General features: G+C 48.2%; 1 protein-coding gene across 1 annotated transcript in view; it reads right to left on the bottom strand.

The window, feature by feature from the left end:
- Window positions 1-21,720, bottom strand: part of SARDH (sarcosine dehydrogenase) — a 101,396-nt gene that overhangs the window by 58,234 nt on the left and 21,442 nt on the right. Inside the window, exons 8-13 of the mRNA XM_077835968.1 lie at window positions 20,032-20,118; window positions 19,679-19,769; window positions 8,053-8,194; window positions 2,723-2,806; window positions 2,172-2,285; window positions 807-945 (exon numbers count right to left, since the gene is read on the bottom strand). Of these exons, the coding sequence (XP_077692094.1) occupies window positions 807-945; window positions 2,172-2,285; window positions 2,723-2,806; window positions 8,053-8,194; window positions 19,679-19,769; window positions 20,032-20,118 (657 nt within the window). The remainder of the gene's footprint in view (window positions 1-806; window positions 946-2,171; window positions 2,286-2,722; window positions 2,807-8,052; window positions 8,195-19,678; window positions 19,770-20,031; window positions 20,119-21,720) is intronic.

Below are 21,720 nucleotides of genomic sequence, written 5' to 3' on the forward strand. Positions count from 1 at the left end.
GTGCAAGTCTAAAGCAAACCACGAACCCAGGTGGGAAACCACTAGAATCAAGACTTCCAAAGGAAAGCAAGGGCTTTGAAAGTTAGCAAATGGCATTAGCCTTTTAGGTCCAAATTAGAGAGTAAAAAGGAATGCACAAGTTAAGGGTCAGACCCTCAGCTGATTTAACTCAGCATAGCTCCCCCAAAGTCCACCTAGCCATGCCAATTTATGCCATCTGAGGATCTGGCCCTGAATCCATCAATTGGTCACCTTCAAAGGTGAACTGCATTTGAACAAAGAATTACAGCTGAATGAGGTTGATTTTCCTGTCTCATCAGTGCTGTCTGATTGACTTCAGGGGCCATCCCCAGTTTACACAGGGGCAAGAGAGGACGGATTCAATCCCAAATGCATCATTCTTCCACTCAGATTATTAGCAAACTCCCCACTGACATCAGCCTATTTGTCCATTAGGTGTCACCACTGCTTATTCCACTGCATGCATTTGCCCAGCGGTGAATCTTAACTGGACTCCGAGGGTCAGATTCTAATCTTAACTGCACTTGATTCAGAAATCATGGGGTTTACACCAGTGTAAAAGATCTGAATGCAGCCCTGGGAGAGGGCAGGGAAAACCTTCATACTCAGCTGCTTTCCAGCATTTTCAGTGAAAGAAATAATTTTGAAAATTGACAGTTCAGGTCAAACAACGTATGTCTTGATCAAAGATATAATTTTGCAGGGGGTGTTTTTTGTACCAAGCTCAGCAGAAACATCGATAAAACTGGCACCTTGTAGCTGAAATAACAAGGTTGAAGCAGTACCTGGTGACTTGCTAACATCAGCAGTAAACAGCCAGTCGGCCGCCTTCCTTGCTTCAGGACCAACCAGGTAGAATTTGCCAAAATAAGACATGTCAAAGACAGCCAGCACATTTCTGCAGGTTAAGCATTCATTCTTGATCTAAAAATTAAAGCACACCCAGGTGAAACTAAGCCACCCTCTTCTTGCTCCACAAAGGGCGTCGTCAAGACAAATGAAAACCATTTATATAACGAGGCAGCAGAAACAAAACAAAAAAAACGGGCATGTGACTCGTGCCTGAGCTTCTGTAGCATTTTTAAATGTTCCTTTAAAAATAGATATTCAAATGGAGCATTCCTGATAACAACACAGTCCCACACACACGCTCGTACCCTGCTTCTTACATCAATAACTTGTCTTTTGAGTTGGTGTCATCTTGTCAAAGAATTCATCTCCCAATTGCACAGATTTTGATCACGTTCTGAATAGGGGGATCGTAGTGTTACAACAATAACACACTACAGATTGAGGGAGGGCTCTCCACTTTAAGTACCTGTTTTGTGGAGCTTACAAACTTGCTAGGAAAAAAAAAGTCAAGTCCTTTCCATGCACGTTCTCAACCCAAAAGCAACTCTTTCATTTAGGAAAGTAACAATAAAATTCCATTTGGCCATTTGTTTATTCTGAGGTTCCAATCATGCAATGAAGGTGTTTTTCATGCTTGGAGGCATTTTTCAGTAAAGATGGGGAAAGCGGGGATAGGATTCAGTTTTTCCAAACCTCACCAGCTGGGTTTTGCAAAACTAACACAAGCAATAATGGTGTGGCTCCCGGTCTCATTTCTCTAACCCCACCCCAGCTTACGTGGTACGTGCGTATGGTTTTAAGATCAATGGGTCTGCTCTCCTTCCGCAACGGGTTCTTCTCAAGACTCACCCTCCTGCTGCAGACTCATCTCTCAAAAAGGAAATGCAACGGGTGTGGTTGAAGAATGAGGGCTTAGACATAACCTGGTTGTAAGCGCCTTGAAAGTCATGCACTGGGCACATTGGCCCAAAACAACATTCCGCTCCATTTTCACAATGCACCGAGCTGTAGAAATTCACCCCCTTTGCCCATCATAATGCCCAGCTACTCCTGAATCCAGGGGACTGGAGTGAATTCAAGCCTGAACAATTCTGATGCTTATTAAGCATTTACTACAGCTCTGCAGTTATCCTTGGTCCCTGGCCAAAGTTAGAGTCAGACAGTTAGAGTCCTTCTTCCCAATGCCTTACAGCCCCACAAGACCACAGCAAGCAGCTTAGTTTGTTCCCCACGATAGAATTATAGAGCAGAATGGTCCAGAGAAGGAGCCCATTGACTAGCAAGCATTTTCTACTCACAATGTTGTGATGAGGTGGGAAATCAAAGGTGTATTCATCCCCTAGCAGCTGGTTATAGAGGTAGGAGCCATGGGGTTTTTGATGATAAGCACCATAGTAGTCGTAATCCAAAATCTGACAACAAAGAGGGGAGGAGAAAAGGACAATGGAGGAAATTAATCGACAGTGAAATATTAGGGAAAAGGCGGAGGGGGCGGGACCAGCAGGTGGGTTTGGGTTTGCAAACTATTCTGATGAGATTTCCGCCACGTTCAAACCACACCTGGAAACCAGCCCGTTTGCCGTGCTGGATCGGACTGCAGATGCAAGTTCCAATCCGACCAGCAGATTTCAGATGTGCTATCTTCCCCCACCCCTTCCTGAAATAGGAAAAGGTTCAGATTTGAGGTTCGGGTGTTGGAGCATTTCACGCCCATTGCGTGTGCACGCACACGCACACACACACACCAAACACCTCTCCTCGGGTCCCATCACAGGCCTTTGGATGCCATTTAACTGGTCTCCATGGCTTTACCCCACGGTTGTAGCATGAGAAACACTGCTATGCTTACCGGAGCTGTGCCCCGCGGATTAAACCAGCCAGGTCTCTCCCAGCCATGCCTCTCCTGGTACACACAGCCTTGCTGGAGGAGCTCCTATGGACGTGGGGCATAAAAAGCTGCGTGTTAGAAACATCTGGGCATTGAACACCTAACCAAACCGGCCTCCTCCCGCAGGGTCACTTTCCATGCTGTATCCCTTGTAGCCCTGGCTACAGCTGAGCAGGGAATTTGTCAGGAAACCGGCTTTGGCTCCAGCCTTGGTGCGGGTTAGAGCAGCCTAAGGGGTGCTCTCTAACTAGCACCAGCTCAAAAATGGTTCTGTGTGCCGGCTGGGGATTGGTGGAGTACGTTGCACTATGGTCACGGCCCCTGCTCACTCCTCTCTGCTCTGACACCTCTCTCCCTGCTCTGCACTGGGGCAGCGGAGAACGGGAGCCAGCTTTCTTAGCTCTACAGATGCTGAGGCCTGGGGGATCTCTAGCAGGGAACTAGGGGGAGGTTTCCACTCACTTTGCACCCTCAGAGCGGCCCAAAAGGAGCAGCACAGGACAAATAGCACCCCCCTCTGATATCAGAGTATACCATGCACAGTGCCACCACACACCAGCCCTCAAATCTCAACTCTCTGTGGAGCAAGAACTCCAGTAAAGATCTAACATGGGACCTGATCAGGCTGGAGCAGGCTACAGAGGCATTGCCCTACTCCCAACCCCAGAGAGTCTGTGCCAGGGGTGACACCGAGATCAACCCTGGCATAGGTAACTGGCATGGCAGCCAGGTCAGCAATGCCACATGGCACCCCACCATGCTCTCTCTGTGCTCTGAGACAGGTTGGTCTGAGCAAAGAATTGAGAGCAAGGCTGATCTTCTAATTCTAATTGAGAGCAAGGCTGATCTGCTGATCTTCTAATTCTGGCAACCTGATTTGATTTGGGTAACAAGCCTTGGGGATAGGGGAGAAGCGGTAGACGTAGCATATCTTGACTTTAGTAAAGCTTTTGATACGGTCTCGCATGACCTTCTCATAAACAAACTAGGGAAATGCAACCTAGATGGAGCTACTATAAGGTGGGTGCAAAACTGGTTGGAAAACCGTTCCTAGAGAGTAGTTATCAGTGGTTCAGTGTTGTGCTGGAAGGGCATAACAAGTGGTGTCCCGCAGGGATCAGTTCTGGGTCCGGTTCTGTTCAATATCTTTGTGCCATTATCTAAATCATTGATGGAGAGCACACGTATAAAGTTTGCGGACGACACCAAGCCGGGAGGGGTTGCAAGTGCTTTGGAGGACAGGATTAAAATTCAGAATGATCTGTACAAACTGGAGAAATGGTCTAACGTAAATAGGAAGAAATTCAGTAAGGACAAATGCAAAGTACTTCATTTACGAAGGATCAGTTACACACATACTAAATGGGACATGACTGCCTAGGAAGGAGTGCTGCGGAAAGGGATCTGGGGGTCATAGTGGATCACAAGCTAAATATGAGTCAACAGTGTAACGCTGTTGCAAAAAAGCGAACAGCATTCTTGGCTGTATTAACAGGAGTGTTGTAAGCAAGACACGAAAAGTAATTCTTCTGCTCTACTCCGCACTGATTAGGCCTCAGCTGAAGTATTGTGTCCAGTTCTGGGTGCCACATTTCAGGAAAGATGTGGACAAATTGGAGAAAGTCCAAAGAAGAGCAACAATAATGATGAAAGGTCTAGAAAACATGGCCTATGAGGGAAGATTGAAAAAATTGGGTTTGTTTAGTCTGGAGAAGAGAAGACTGAGACGACATGATAACAGTTTTCAAGTGTGTAAAAAGGTTGTTACAAGGAGGAGGGAGAAGAATCGTTCTTCTTTACCTCTGAGGACAGGACAAGAAGCAATGGGATTAAACTGCAGCAAGGGAGATTTTGGTTGGACATTAGGAAAAACTCCCTAACGATCAGGGTGGTGAAGCACTGGCATAAATTGCCTAGGGAGGTTGCGGAATCTCCATCATTGGAGATTTTTAAGAGCAAGTATTATCTAGACCATCCCTGAAACTTAGTCCTGCCACCGGTGCAGGGGACTGGACTAGATGACCTCTCGAGGTCCCTTCCAGTTCTGTGATTGTCACATTCCTTCCCTCTGTGGCGCTGGGCAAGTCACAAACCCCTCAGGGTGTCCCTGTTTGAAAAGCAGGAGTGGAAATATTTCTCTGCCACCCAGAAGAGGAGGAGGGGATTTTTTAGCTGACAGCTGGAAAACACTTGGAAAATTAAAAGCACAATGGAAGTGCTGAGTGTGATTGTTATTCGCAGTAGCAGGATTTGTGTTAGCACGGGTGTGATTGTCTGACCTTCCCTGTGGAATTACACAGATATGCAGAACAGCAGCTGGTGAGCCATTGATGTACTAGCTAGCCGATGTCTGGCTTTTCTGGGACCATGGCACTCATCTGCTGCGATGAAGTCAGGCCCCGGTGAGGATGGTCAGACATCTGACCAACCCGGCAGTCTGTTCTACCTGCTTTCCAAACCTGGCATTTCCATGCTGGCAGCTATTTGCCCATCTCTCTGTGCTGAGGGTTCGAGAAATCAATAGCGTAGGGACACAGAGCTAGAAAACCACAGAGCCCACGCTGTGGGTTTGGGATGGTGGCTTATCTCCGGGGAGTCTGCATGGCATAACCTGCATTTTCACTGCCCGGTGAAGCACCAGACATACCAGGAAAGCATTTGTGGAAACCACCCCAGGGTGACCCTTCCCAGACATTCCTGGTTTTATCAGCATTAATTAGATGGGGGCTACTCTGAGAGCAGAAGATGAAAGGAAGAGAAGGAACAAAAGACAGGAGCCTCACAAAACAATTCACTCTGTGCAGGCGACCAGCACAAGGACTTAGGTGGACATTAGCAATGCATTGGTCTGCACATGGGTGAATTCAAGCCTCTGTAAGCTATGCACCATAAGAATCAAAGGGGAAAGAATAGTGGGCTTCATTGAAAAATGCTTCTAACAAGCTAGTTAATAAACGACAATGATCAGACCTAGATGAATTTCTATGGCTTCTGTTATGCAGAATATCAGGTCCTTTCTGGCCTTAAAATCTATTAATTGATGCAGACCAGAATTGGATTATTATAAAAGGGAATGGGATTGTAGGAAGTGGTGTTTGGGACCAACTCCATATAGTCCTTCCTCCAGCAGTAGCCAGTACAGAGTCTTATTTATTTAATTATTGGGCTGCGGGGGAGGATGGGGAGAGGGACTCAGGTGTTTGAGTAGCTGGGGGAATTAAATTATGAGTATTATGTAATTATGAGTTGGCTTAATGATCTGAAGGCAAACAATGTGTATTTTAATACAGCTACATCCCATTGTGCTAGGTGCGGTAAAAACACAGAACGAAAAGACAGCTCCTGCCCCCATGAGTTTGCAATCTAAATACCAGACAAGAGACAACAGAAGGATATAGACAGATGGGCAGGGTATAAGGAACAGAAACAATGAGACAGTATTGGTCAGGATGATAGGCAGTGATCTCTGCACACCAACAGCCTAACTGCAGTCAAGTAATAATATAAAAAAATCTTGTAGCAAGGAGTTCCGCAGGCTCCATATGCACTGTGCCAAAGTTTGGGTTATTGGTTGATTGGTAACTGACTGATGATAAGCACAAGGGCCAGATTTTCCCCAACATAAATTTCTAAAGTAGCAAAAATAATATTCTGATTTAATATTTATATGCCCCCTTTTTCATTTCTTCCCCGTTCCCCCCTCCAAAACAGTCTCTACTCACAGTAATAAAGTGAACCATCAGGATATTTTTGTTTTGTGTTTATGTTAAAAAAGAATATTTATTGTTGAATATTTTAGAAATTATTCACATCTATTTATAAAACACACCCATGTTTTGGTGCTTAATGTATAAATACCAAATTGTCACTCAAATGGGCACCATGTATTAGACATGCTATTAAAACAAAATTGCATTCTCAGTGACAGAAACCAGCTAAGCTGTTGACAGCAGAGTGGGGTGTGCATGTGAAGGAATTTCTGTATCGCTGCTCAAGGCTCTGCGCTACAGTGGGGGTAAATGGAGGGATCGGAATTAACAACCAGCTGAAACTGGCTCAGGAAACTTGGTTTCCAATTCTGACCTTGTTCACACTGGTGCAAAGGTAAATGGAGTCACTTCAGATTTACAGCAGTGTAAATGAGACCAGAACCTGGTCACCTGGCTGCAAGCAGGTGGTTCTGGTGGTGCTGAGCCATGGTAATCGTGGGTGTTGCGTGTGCAAAGCACCTTTGAAAAATCAGGCCTCTTTTTCAAGACCCCAAATTTGAAAATTTTGGCCTGAAGGGATTGGTTCAAGATGACATAGGAGGTCAGCAGCAAAGGCAAGAAGAGAAGCCAGTGGTCTGGACTCTAACCACTCAGAGAGCTCGCCCCTCCAGAAAACCAAGAGCAGTAGGCATCAGAGAGCAACCAGCTGCCAAGAGCACCTGCAAAACCTTTTCCAATGAGGCAGGGACCTGGTGCAATCCCAGGAAAGCACTCACTGTTTAAAGGTCCGTCTCCACATTTCTAAGGTCCTGTGACCCTTCTTCTCAGTCCCCCTCAAGTCTGCCCGGTAAGTGTCTCCGGGAACAGTCTGGCACCAGCCCAGTACCAGGCTTGGGACTGAGCAGAGAAACAGAGTCAGTGGCAGCTTTTGAGCTTCCCTTTTAGAAACCCTCCTTCCTGAGGTTTCCTGCCACAGAACAGTTTCGCTCTGGCCACGCCAGCCTGACCTTCCTGAGGGATTTGGAGTCAGGCAGTGACAGCTGGGCAACAGAGGCCTGGAAACTGACAGGCAGTAGTTGGCTATTAATACAGCGCCATCTGCTTGAAAGTGCCGGCCGCCCACACTGCCATCTCCACACGTCACTCAGCTGGGCTGGCGAGACAGCCAGGGAGAGCAAGGGCTGGTTTTTAAAGAGACCCACCATCATGCAGGAGACCCCAGGGCCCAGTTCGCCACTGGTGTATTTGGGCACAGTGCCCTTGATTTCCTGGGAGCGGTGCCCGGTCACACCAGCAATGGGTCAGGTCCCTGGTTCGTCCCTGCCTCCAGTCTGTCACTTTCTGCCGCAAGGGTAGCCTTTTGCATTGTGCAGTGGTTCCCCTTGCGACCAAATAAGCAGCTGCTTTTCTGGGTGCTAAAGGGCAGGCCTGGCCATTGCCCCCTCAAAGTTTGGTGAGTGGGCTGCGGCATGTTCTCATGGACAAGCCTTGCTTAGATTTGACATTGCTACCAGAGGCAGCTGGGTGCCTTGCTCCCCCATGCCCTCAAGCCAGCGTTTCCTGGGGGGGTTGGGCACTGACCTCGTGCAGGGGGTCCCTCCTCATGTTGCGCCCAGCCAGCGGCTCATCGTAGGGGAAGACGACCGAATAGTTCTTGGCGTACGACTCGTGGCTTCGCTCCCGGATCCAGCGGTTGTTGGCGGTGAGAGAGCGGTGAAACCTCCTGAAAGGCAAAGAGAAGGCGACTTTCAGAGGCAAAGCTCCCCGCCTGTGCTCTGAGGGCCATGCGACCTTACAACAAAGGGAGGAAGCCATTGTTACTTGGATTATAGGAGCCCCTGGAGTCTGCAGCTGAACTCACAGCCACCTTGTGCTAGGTGCTGTATGTAGACATAGTGAAAGAGCCTGCCGTCTAAACAGAGAAGGCAGGCCCCTGAAAATACCAGCTGTGCTGGTACCTCCCTGGCCGGTGCAGAGCTGACATCAGGGCTCTGTGCTGGCCCTGCTCCCAGCCCCCTGGGGTAGGGTGTCAGGGGCAGGCCGGGCAGAGGGAATGTGAGGGAAGGGATCAGGAGGGTGTGGGCGCAGAGCAGATTGCACCACAACTATTCTCCACTCCCCAGGGCCTGCATAGCTGATTGCCAGGCGGAGAGGTCGGGGTACCACGCAAGCTGCTCACACACAGCTCTGCCACTCCCCTCAGCCTGCCGTGACACGTCGCATGCTAGCCCAGTGCTCACACAGCTCTAGTTCGGCCTGAAAGCTCCCTGCTTTTCCGTCCGCTCCCCCGCCCCACACACACACACGTCCTCAGCTCTGCCACTGCCCCTCGACTCTGCCTCATAGCACCCCTGTTATTTCAGTCCTGGCCTTCCCACAGTGCCCCTCCTACTCCAGTCCTGCTCTCACCCCCCAGCTCTGCCAATGTACAGCGCCTGGCCTGTGCCTCCCAGGCCCCCGCTACACCCATCCTGAAGCCCTTTCTACAGAGCTGCCAACTGATTACAAGTATGCCTGACTGTGTGTTTCTGGGAGGAAGTGGGGGGTGCGAGAGGGGCTGTAGAATCATATAGGAAGTGCTAGAGAGAGGCCAAACAACCCGTTTTCTCATGATGAGCTCGGACTAGTTATCTCAAGTCTCCTGAGGTGAGGGCCTAGGGCACTAATCCCCTACTTCTGGTCACAGGTCGCCAGGCACATGGCCCCCTGGGCTTTCTACCTAACCAAGCCCTTTCCTCTCACTCAGCATTGTCAGAAGGGACCGAGAAGCGGGAAGGAGACAGTGAGGGAGCCTCATTTGGGGCAAGGAAGGCCAAAAGGTTAAGAGCAGGAAGGGATTTTTTTTAAGCTTTTCTTGTCCCTTTATGGGGTGACTGCACTGCAGAAAGGAAAACATCCCCATGCCTTGAACATCCCGCAAAGAACTGTGGGATCAGATGCTCACCTGGGGCCATGGGGCAGTTACCCCTGAGCCTATAACCCAGCCTGGCCCATCTGCACAGCATGAAGGAGCCATCTTCTTTCACTCTCCACCCACGCTGTGGGCTGTCTGTTCTTCTCCCGCAACAAGAAAACAAAAAATCTACCCAAATCCAGATGTGGAGCCAGCTGTTGTGGTTTAATCAAGCCTCTTAGGAGGAAACGTGCTAAGCACCAAGTTACAGATGCTGTTCTTTGCACACAAGGAGCCCTGCTGGTGTCCAGACCCTGGGAAGACGATGGAGGAAGAGTGCCTCTGACCGCCATATGTTGGGACTGGGCGAAAGGGGATGAATCACTTGATGATTGCCCTGTTCCGTTCATTCCCTTTGAAGCATTTGGCATTGGCCACTGTCAGAAGCCAGGCTACTTGGGTAGTCGGACCACTGATCTGACCCAGGATGGCCGTTCTTATGCTAGGAAAAGGGATGAGTGTGCTCTTGAATTAGGGTGGGGCACACAATGGAGGAGGCATAGGGCCAATAGAAAGCAACGCTGACACCTCATTTTGACCCTGACAAGAAAATTTAAACTAACTCTCTCCCTCCCTGTGTAAATCCAGGACATAGATTCACAGACTTTAAGGCTAGAAGGGACCATTACAATCTTCTCCACTGACACCCTGCATAACACAGGCCAGAGACTCTTGCCTAGTAATTTCTGCATCAAAAGGGCCTTTTCCATGCAGGATGGAGGGGAGAACCTAACTTCTGTGTTCTCCTCATGCAGGCGTTTCATGCCAGATAGACAAATAGGAGCGACGAGAACACTTTGCACTTAGGTAGTGCTGTGCAAAGATGGCTAAGCATGGGGAGATAGGCATGGAGGTTAACCAACATGCCCAAAGTCACGTAGTGAGTTAGTTGCAAAGCTAGGAATAGAATTCAGGCCTCCTAATTCACAAACCTTTGCTATGACCCCCCAGATAACACTGCTTCCCAGGGAAAGATAAAGCCATGAAGCCTCTGCTTTGCACACAGCTATCTATCTTGAGTTGAAACAGCCAGTCAGCCTTGGGGCTTGGCTTTGATCATTCTGATCATCTAGCAGCAGTTCCTTTGAGGAACCCTGATCTGTGTGGGCACCTTGGTCCACGTGGCAAGAAGGTTCATGAACCAGACTGTCATGCGTAGTGTTCTGAGCTGGCAGCCACTGCAGGTGCACGTGGTTCAATGGCATATTTATCGGTTAGCAGGAGACCCCATCTAGCTTCCTAGCTTCCATGACTGGGGCAGCGTCGATGTTGAGCTCTGCCGGGCCCAGCAGCAGAAGCAAGCTTTTTTCAGAAACTCTTCTGATAAGAGCGGCTACCTGTGAGACCGTGAGCGCCTTCTCAGCCAGATGAGTGCAGAAGAATCATAGAATATCAGGGTTGGAAGGGACCTCAGGAGGTCATCTAGTCCAACCCCCTGCTCAAAGCAGGACCAATCTCTAACTAAATCAGGGGCAGGATATCCCAATGGGTGCTGATAGGGCAGGGGAGGGGAACTGAGGCAGCAATAAAGTGAATGGATGAATCCAAATGTACTGTGATCTTAAAAATAATACTTAACCTCCCCACCCCCAACACACACAAAAGATCCTCAAGGAGAACAAGCAATGTAGGAAAAGCAAAAGAAAGCCATGCGGTGTTTGGGGAGTGGAATGCAAAGGGCAAAGAGATCTCTGCCCGGCTTTCTGAGCTCATAAAGGCCCCAGTGCAGGAAAGCAATCCAATCACCTTGATTTCAGTGGGACTAAAGCACATGCGAATGTGCTGTTCTGATTTGGGGCCTCGATTGTCAGTATCAGATCTTTAAAGCACAGCTCCCAGCCTCTGAACAGTTCAAGGGTCTGGGTTCCAGTTCCAAACCCTGGGAAATGTTTGGGGTTTTTTTCCCCCACAACACCATTGCTTTTCCTTGGTGTAACATTTGGTTTTTAGTTATTGCTGCTCAGGAGCTAAGGGGGTGTCAGGATCCTGAAAATTCACATCTCGTGTTATCATCAGAGATCATCTCAAGCTGCAAAAGTGAAGCCCAGGCCCTGAACTCCCACAAGCATGGGGGAGTGGTTTTGGGGGGAGGGAGGTTTGCATCTGAGTCCTTTATATAAAGAGTCATTTTGCAAAATGCTGGTCCAAGTTCAGATTTCAAACCTCCCTACTGCTTCAGGGTGTTTGGATCCACCCCACTTTCTAATTATCAGCCTGGAGAATAACTAACCACATTGGGTGCTCCATTGAGGGCTAGGGCACACATAAATGAATGGGAGTGGGGGCACAAGCCCAAAGACTCTTCCTTGGTGCATGAAGGGGCAGACTGGAGTAGCAGTGGGCGCGATCTGACTCTTACAGAGGATACTTCCACACTGGCCCTTCCTCACGGGATTTGCACAGGATGAGGGCCCAGATCCTCAAAGGTGTTTAGGCACCTAACTCCCTTTGATTTCAATCAGAATTAGGAGCCTAAATACTTTTGTAGAACTGGGCTGAAGAGCCTGGCTCCTAGCATGAACTAAGAAGGCCCAGTTTATCCAGTGGAATGGGGTGATTTTGGAAAGATAGCTCCAGCATTTTCCTTCTCCCTCCTGTATGCTGCACCGTGAAGCCATTTTACCCTGGGGAAATGGCATTTGCTCTGGAAATGCAAAAGAACCTTCCCCCAAAAAAGAGAGATGGACTCTAAAAGAGACACCTCAGCTGTGTCCTCGCATTTCTCAACAGGCTAACGAGTCCTGAGCAGACAGCCCACGTGGGTGTAAATCTGAAAGAGGCTCATCAATGACGCTCAGACTTCTTGCCATGTCAGTGTCGCTAGGCAATTAAAGACATTCAGATTATTAAAAGGGGGTAATACCCCCTCTTCAAAAAAAACCACCCAACCCAACAGCAGCAGACTTATTTGATTACATCTCCCATGTGATGCACCCAAGCACTGGTTCTGATTTCTGATGTAACTCTTCATTCCAGACGGAAGGGTCAAGTATGAACAGGACCGTGATCCAAAGATGATCTGGGAAACTTGATGTGATTGTACCCACTCGCCAGCAGGACTTGACTGCATGCTCTGATTTGAGGGGATATATACTCTCTCTAGCAATCTGAACAACTCCTTCGCACATGGGCTGGCCACTGGAATGTCACTGCTGTAAAGAAAAATGGGAAACCCACTAACTTGGGGGGTCTCGTTTAAAGAAAATCGTCGAAAAGCTGCGAGACCAGTGCTTACAGCAATGGATTCTCTCTGTGCCCTTCAGAGCAGGCTGGCCCACATCCTGAACTGGTGTAAACCAAGGTAGCGCCACTCGATTCAAGGCCTATTTACGTCAGCTGAGGATTCGACTCAGGTCTGAAAACCTCCTGAGCTTCACCAGCCTCCTCTTTGCACCTTGTGTGGTCATCTACCCCTGCACAGGGTGGGCCTGATTCTTCACAACCCTGCATGTTGTGCTGCCATTTGCACCAGGGCCAAAGGAGCACAAGATGCCACCACCCCCAGAGTGGCAACATTTCACACTCCCTTTGCACAGGTGCACAGTGACTGGACTGGGTGCCTGGCAGTAATAAATTCAGTCTCCTCCCCTTCCCCCGCCCCCAAGCTGGGTACAAATGTATTCACCACGCACGCCTGTCCTCGCAGCTGCCACAATGCACTATTCGGGTGTCACCTCAGCTCAGAGCCAAGCTACCTCCTTCAAGAGACTGGGCCAATCTGAACACTTCCAAGCCATTCCCTGACACAGTTCCGCTGTCTTTCCTTCCATTTCGCCCTCATTATCATCAACTGTCAGATGCCATCAAAGCCCGAAGGCAGTGCCCGCCCAGAGTACTGCAAGCCGGGTAGCAGCCTCAAACCAGCACCAAGAACGGGCTGTCGTTTCTGAGGGAGGATGCCTGGAACTAGTGACATGAAGCAGGAGCAGAGAGGGGGAAAATGCAACTAACCCTGGAAGAAGACACTTTCTAGCTCTCCCTGATTACAAGGAAGACCCACCGCCACCACATCGCGCAGCCGGAACCATGCAGGATAAGTGAATGTGCATCAGCGCTCAGAGAAACCGGGGCGTAATGCGCTCTAACGCATCCGTGTTCGAGAGGCCTTGATGCTTCAGTGACACACTTGTAAAATGTGTGGTGTGTGCCTCTAATAGCTGGTCTTTTAAGGGCTCATCTCCTCCTAGTCCTGTCAGCTAAAGGAATTCCTGCTTTAGCTGAAGTCTGTGCTCAGATACTGAAGGTCATAGGTTCTGACTCTACTCATGCAATAGGTTAAGTATGGTTTGTTTCAATCTTTTTTTATAGCCATATTTAACTCCATTACACTGGTCTAAATCCATAGCAGCGTTTAATATACAGCGCTTTGGATCCAGAGGTTTCAAAAGCACTCTACAAAAAATGGTAAATATCAGTATCTTAATTTTTCCAGAGGAGAAACTGAGGCACAGAGAGGAGACATGATTTGGCCTGAAGTCACTCAGCAGGGCAGTGACAGAGCTGGGAAAAGGACCCAGGTCTCCTAAGTCCCAATCCAATGCACCATCTACTGGGACACACTGCTTCCCATAGCAACACTACATTCATTAGATTAGCTGTGGATTTCTACTGGAGAAACCGAGATCCTGAATTTGGTTCTTTGCGTCTTTGCCTCTCTTGAAGGTCTCTGCAGATTAAAAGGTGAGATGGAGCCTAAGAATTCTCATCTGTTCTTTATCCAAGCAAATGTAAGAAATAGAGTATGTGAGACAATGGACCACAGCAGAACCGACTCACACCATATGCGACCAAGCTGTACTGTTCCCTGATCTCACTTCTGGGATGGATGCTTTTTATGCTGCATGGACCAAATTCTGCAGCCCTGATTTAAGCAGATTTATACCAGTGTAACTGGGGGCAGCATATGGTCTCATGGGGGCAGGATATTTCAGCCTAATTCTGTTCAGCCTTCAGCAAGTCAAGCTGGCCGGCAAGTGCCCCTCTCTGGTGCAACACTGCCTGAAAAAGGAAAGAGCCATGAATATTCTTTACACTTTTCATCCAGTTCTCTCCAGACTGAAATAGACATAAAACCCAAAGCATCTGAAATTTGTTGGACATAATTTTCATCTCTCAAACAGAAAAGCTCCTTGAAGGAATGTGCTACTTCAGCACATGCTCATATCATTAATTAATTTTTATTATTATTATTATTATTAACAGACACCTATAATTCACCGACAATAGCCTCCTCCTCTCTTACCGATGGCACCTTTCCCATCCATTGACTTTGGCAAGCAGGGGAGCGTGTCTTGCAAAATTGCAGTGGCTCCCATCCAGCCCACAGCTCTCAGGTCTGGAGAAGGGGGAGCCAGACATCAGGCAACAGGCAAGACAGAATATCATTTATAGGGCCTTTTCAAACAATACTTTCAGCTCCCCTCCCCTACCCCCACCCCCATTTTCTCCATGGACAGGAGATGGGGGGCGCTCAGAAAACAGCAGATCAGACCACAACATCAACAGAAAAAAGGCTTTGGGGTCTTTTTAAACAAGAGGTTTGAACTTCCCTTTCCCCCCACCCCCCATCTTGCCACTAATACAATTTTTTAACAAACTAATGGGGGATCCGTATCTCCCCAACACTCAGCTGAGGTTAATGCCAGGGTTTGCAGAGATTGTCATCCTGCTACAAGTCCTCTGGTATGGCGAGAGGGGTGGGGAAGGGGATTGCTAACATGTGCAGCCCTTTCATGTGACTTTTGAGAGTTAAAATTCTTCCACTCTACTTAGCGCTGATTAGGCCTCAGCTGGAGTATTGTGTCCAGTTCTGGGCACCACATTTCAGGAAGGATGTGGACAAATTGGAGAGAGTCCAGAGAAGAGCAACAAAAATGATGAAAGGTCTAGAAAACACGACCTATGAGAGAAGATTGAAAAAATGATGTTTGTTTAGTCTGGAGAAGAGAAGACTGAGAGGGGACATGAGAACAGTTTTCAAGTCCATAAAAGGTTGTTACAAGGAGGAGGGAGAAGAAATTGTTCTTCTTAACCTCTGAGGACAGGACAAGAAGCAATGGGATTAAATTGCAGCAAGTTTAGCAGTTTAGGTTGGACATTAGGATAAGCTTCCTAACTGTCAGAGTGGTTAAGCACTGACATAAATTGCTTAGGGAGGTAGTGGAATCCCCATCACTGGAGACTTTTAAGAGCACGTTAGACAAACACCTGCCAGGGATGGCCTAGATAATACTCAGTCCTGCCATGAGTGCAGGGGACTGGACTAGATGACCTCTCGATGTCCCTTCCAGTCCTATGATTACTGCTGGGGAACACCCCAGAGCTGAATTCCCCTGGATTTCAGGACAGTTGGGATCTGGATCAAATACTTTACATCTGGCCTCTTGTCCTGCTGTGTAATGGACTAAACATCTTTGCATTTGGGGAAGTTCAGGTCTCGTTTTGTAGCTCATACTCATCACTACCCTCCACTTATCACCTGCATTAATCAGCGGTTAGACTCAGCACAGACACTTAGGCATGGGAGCCCCAGGGGCCATGCAGACCCGTAGACTGGAAAGGAAACCCACTGGCAAAGAGCCTTTTGGATAATAATCATGGGCATCAGGCAGGTCAGCTCTCTGGGACTTGGTCTTGCTTGGAGAACTGGGACTGGGGCCTCAAAAGCCACAGTTGTCTGGTATATCAGCATGCACCACTTCACGTATCATGACTCACCCACCAGCCATCTTCCTGGAACCTCAGCCCATGCAGTAAGGCAGTGAACATTTGACAGAAGCAAGAGAAGCAACTGCCAGCAGATGAAATATTTACAAGTGAGCATTCGAAAGAATAAATATTTAAATATGTGGAAAAGAGAGCTATTTAAAGAGGAGTTTAAAATAATATAATAAAAACCCAGCAAGGTTGAACACTGGGTTCATAACTCCAGGAACCACAAACTAATAAACGGGCTGGGGTCCGACTTGCCATCTGGCAGAGACACAAACCAACCTGGGGGCTAGAAAATCCATCACGCTCAGGAGCTATAAGAAGCTCCATACCAAGCCTTTGCCCTGCCCAGATCCCTGTTTGTAAAATTATGCTCTGCTCCCCTGGCAGTTTCAGCTGGTTCTGGTATTCTTCACGTGTTGTGAAATGTTCAGCAGCTGCCACATTCCAGCCAGAGGTGGCTGTCTGTCAGTGGTGGGTGAAGTGACAGATCCACATGTGCCTATGTATGTGAGGAAAATTCACCCTTGGTGTAACTCCATCAAAGCCAATGGAGTCACACAAAGTCACAAATTTTGATAGACTTGTTTTTAAAGTCTGCATCCGATGAAGTGAGCTGTAGCTCACGAAAGCTCATGCTCAAATAAATTGGTTAGTCTCTAAGGTGCCACAAGTACTCCTTTTCTTTTTGTTTTTAAAGGGCTTTCGGATCTGTCAAGCTGAAAGCTTCTGTACTCGACGCTGTGTGCATGCTAAGATTGCGTGATCATTATCAGACATAGAGGGGGAGATTGTCATAGCTGCCTGGACAACCCAAATCCCTTCATTAAATTTGAGAATCTCAGCTGCAGTTTACGGAGATGAGACAAAACAGCAAAGCTCAGATCTGGATTACAAACCCCACACGGCTTTTCGTAAGTGCCCAGCGCCCTTTCTAATATTGCAGCAGGTTCTTTCCCAGCATAATGATCTCCATGATCTGTAAGCAGCATACTTCCTAAAGAGGGACCGGCTGCAGGGCTAGGAGCAGGAAGGTCATACACTGTATTTTTCTGCTGTCCCCTGCTGACAGTAAGGTGAACTGTTCCTTTCCATGGTACTAGCCTGGCCCAGTGGATCTGTGCGGGGTCTGCCTTTTGTTGCGATGTGACTTTTAAAGCTCACGTCTGACAGCTTTTTTTTTTCTTATCATGCCTCTAAAACAACAAACCCAATAAAGTATAATTGAAAACGAAAAACCAATTACAGAGCCTGCATCTGCGCATTCAAAACCTCATGGCCCATGTCCTGCTGCGGGGGGAAGATAATCTTTCGCCAATTGAAATCGTCACCCCAATTATTAACTAAGAGGATTAGGCACTGTGCTAATTGAACAACAACACCACCCAGATATAATTACCCTGTCTTCTCTCATCATTGCAATCTCCTGGTGTCTGATGGAAGCTGTTTGCACGAAAAGGCAATGGAGGAAATGAGATAAACCCAACATGTAAATTCATTAAAGCGATCCAGTGTAATTAATTCCAACTCTTCAGAGAGATGGGGCAGCTGCCGAGAGACTGGTCCTGTGCACACAGGGAAATCAGAATTGTCAGCCTGCAGACACCCAGTTTTGACTACAAGCCAGCGTGAGCAAAACTACCTCGTAATAACTGGCCCAGCTTGGGCACCCAGCAACATCTAGGAAAACAGCTCCCATTCATTCACCCAGATGCATAGCCTCCATTTCCATTACACCTCAATCGAATGCAATAGGACCAGCATTTGAAAAGGGCTTCAATCATGTCTCTTACTTTGCCCCTGAAATTTTCCAGGTGCACTTGATGCCAGTCAGGCATCTAATTACCTGAACTGCCCAGCCCATCAGTTATGCTGTCTCGTGATGCGACCTGCGTATCTGGAGCTTGAGCATGTTAAAGAGACCTTCTGGCTCCTGAGAGCGCTACATTCCTCCCCACCTTCTCCAAGCCAGACTGCTTATGCATTAGTAAGAGCCCAGAGCCCAGATCCATCAACTGATGCAGCCAGGGGAATTCAATCCACAGCCTCCTGGTCCACAAGCAAGTACAAGCCCAGCTGAGTCCTCAGACCCTCCCTCCCCAGCCCCATCTCTCTATTTATAGCTCTGGTAGGGAAGGTCTCTGCCTGACCTGCCATGTTGCTTTCCACCTGAATACGCATAGAGGGGATGGGAGGGAGCTGGGAAGAAACTGACTTGAAGCCAGACTGAGGAAATCACCTTGTGCAGGCTTTATCTTTCCAGAAACTCTTTCTTTACTTTGAGTAACTGAAAAGGAGTCCAATCCCCCCACACCCCCATTAGAAACCTTTGGCCAGAGGGAATGCAGCACTTTCAGCAATTACTGACACAACAGAAAGATCAGCAAATCCCTGACAGCCCATCCTCCCTTGCACAGTTAAATCCCTCCCCTCCCCCCAAGGTTGGGCATGAGGTAAGAGTTTCTATCTCTCTGGAGGCAGAGCAGCACACAGCACATTGCCTCTTGGGTGTGAGAGGATCACACTCCCTAAGGGCACCTGGTCACAGGTGTAACATTCCCGCTTGGCTAGACATGGGCTCAGGCCACCACCTTCAGAACAGGGGTTCCAAACACCCCCAGATTAGGTGGTGTTTGGAATGGGGGCTTTGGTTTGGTCCATTAAAAAGATATGAATGGGGCTATTTGCAAAAACTCGATCCAGTTAGGGGTGGGATTTCAGTGTTGCCAAGGCTTGTGATTGTTTTGAGAGTCTCATGACAAAGGGCGTCGTCATGAAAACCCCAGTTCCAGCAGCCACATAAACACATGAGAATCGGAGCTGTCTTTTTATTTAGAACACTTTCTGGTTCACTCATGTTCGTGGAGCAAAACTCGAAGACATGACCCCAGTGCACCCTGGAGGCTCGCAAACCAAGTGACAAAGGAAAAAAACCCTAAAAATCAGGATAGTTTAAAAAAAATCTCATAATTTTTGAAAGTTTGGGGACTGCCCATACTATTTCAAACACCCCTACTATGAATGGGTATCTGGATCTGAGCTTTTTGACTTTGGATCCCTCTCTAATAATGACCACCACTCACCTAAGTACTTCAGTGCTACGGCTCAAGGATGGCATTGTGGTTAAAGCCCTCAAGCTGGATTCAGAAGATGAGGGCTCAATTCCCTGCTCTGCCCTACCGGCTGTGTGCGATGTTGGGCAAATCACTTAAGATCCCTTTAACCTCTGGTTCCCCTCTGAGATCGATAGAGCTCGGTGGTGCAGGTACCCCTTCTCTTGATGTGCACATTCAGTGCCTGCCACAACAGAGCCTTCCTTTTGGTTGAGTGCTGTTGTAAGATAAATAATAACGTGAACAATGTGCAATGTTTCCGCCCCAGCTCAATGGGGCTGGATATGCAGCCACCTCAGCACTCCCAGCTCCTGCCAAGAAGCAAAGCAGAACAAAATGCTCCTCCTACACGTGCAGTCTCCTTTAGAACTGACCCGTGATATCTAGCCAGAACAGGGGGGAAACATTCGGGGTTAGGGTAGATACTAGCCTGATATCATAGCCGTACATATCCTTTTCGGGACGCCCGTGAATTATCCAGTGGGCCAATTCCTTCCCACAGCCACCTCCGAGCATCATCCCTGAGCAAAAAGAAAAGGAGGAGAGGACTGTAAGCGGAGTCCGGAAATCAATTTTGGTTGTTTTGAGCCTGATGTGCATTCAAAACGCCCACTGCTTGACCCAGGAAGTGTTTGTGGCATGAATGCAAGATGGGGAGCCCCTTACATCTCCAGCTGGGATAACCCTCTCCTGAGCCCAGTCTTCCCCCTCCATGAAGCTGATGGGGTTTTGTTCTGGCTAAAAGAAAGGAACTTTGACTTTTTTCCTTTGGTCTTGTCTTACCCGCACTATTGAAGCCACAGCCAAGGAAAAAGCCTCGGACTTCTGGCGCTTCCCCCATGAGGGGCTTATGGTCAGCAGTAAACGATTCTAGAATGCAGAAAAGATGACACAACCCATCAATACAGCCCTTACCAGCCACGAGTTCCCCACGCGTTTCAGAGATCGGTCACCCGGCTCCAGAGCGGGGCTTTCAAGTGTTCTCTGCGCCCGCTGGAGTCCGTGAGAACAGAGTTAGACCAACATGGCGTGAACTTGAAAATATCACCTCAAGGGTCCCTCTTTCTCTGACATCTCGGGATGTAGAAGAAATTGCTGCTGCCCCTTGAACAGGGGCATGAATGAGCAGGGATCAAAGCCGAATAGCGCTCCGTTACCATGGTAATGAGCACATGCCATAAGGGCCTGATCCAAAGTCCATTCAGGTCAGTGGAAAGATTCCCATTGTCTGTGATTGGCTTTGGATCGGGACCTGTGAACAGAGACGAGGCATGATAATGACTGGTGGAAACAGACAGAGACTGATCGGTACCAGGAGAGACAGGGTCTCTTCCAGAATGTTCCTCCCCCACCCTTGGCGAACTCAGATACATTTTGATGCAATCAAAATAACTCTAGCTGGCGTGGCAACAAGAAGCTAATGTTACAGCCTATTTCAGTGTTTGTCTGGGGGGCAAAAGGGGGAAATATCAGGCCAGGAAACAACAGACCCTTTCTTTCAGTGAAAGGCCTGCCCCGAGCTAAAGCCAAACCTCCCCCGGAGCCATGCTAGAGTTTGGTGGGAGATTTCCTTACTCGAAGGCTATCTAGTGCATTTGGTCTTTGGGGAAGGTGCTAAGCCCCTGGCTTTGCCCAGAAAACCTTCCAGTTCACCTTTCCACCAGAACAGTCAGCAGAACCCTGACATGCTTCTCCAAAGAGCCGGCAGGGGTGGGTGCAGAGGCGATCGCAGAAGGCAGAGATGGAGAAGACCATTTTGATCATTGGCCTACGGTTTAGATTAGACCACAGGCTCAATCCATGCCACTGCCGATGGAGGACTCTTTCCTCCTGGATATTTTCCCAGTACCTTGTCCGTCTAGTTCATATCCCAAGTGATGGAGGTTGCATTGCCTCAATGGGAGACCGCAATGGGCTAAGCCTCTGCAGAGTTTCCCTGATAGTTAGACTTCATTGTTCCCTTTCTTCACTGTATCCCATTGATTCTGGTTAATCCCCCCGTCTAGGGTGACCAGATGTCCCGATTTTACAGGGACAGTCCCAATTTTTGGGTCTTTTTCTTATATATGCTCCTATTACCCCCTACCCCCATCCCAATTTTTCACATGTGTCTGGTCACCCCACCCCAGCCCCCCCTTGGTGGTTTCCTGAACAATTCTTCTTTCACAGCATGTTCCTGGCACGGGGCTTTCGAAAGCAAGGCCATCAGCTGCACGGGCAGGGGAAGACCCTGAACAGGAATCTTTAAACATAAAAGGGCCCTTTGTGAAGTGAGATGACTCCTCTAACTAAATTGGCAAATGTGCCAGGAATTATTAATTCCTCCTAAATTATTATTTTAAACAGTCGTCGTTCTCTGAATCGCATCCAATGCAAGAGATCTGTGTTGCTCCATTAGTCATCTTTCCGAGGGCCGGGCCAGGTTAATCTTATTGTTATTTTCTTTTTATCCTAATCTGTTGCTGCTGGTAT

Source organism: Eretmochelys imbricata, chromosome 16, assembly GCF_965152235.1.
Source record: "Eretmochelys imbricata isolate rEreImb1 chromosome 16, rEreImb1.hap1, whole genome shotgun sequence".
Taxonomy (NCBI): domain Eukaryota; kingdom Metazoa; phylum Chordata; order Testudines; family Cheloniidae; genus Eretmochelys; species Eretmochelys imbricata.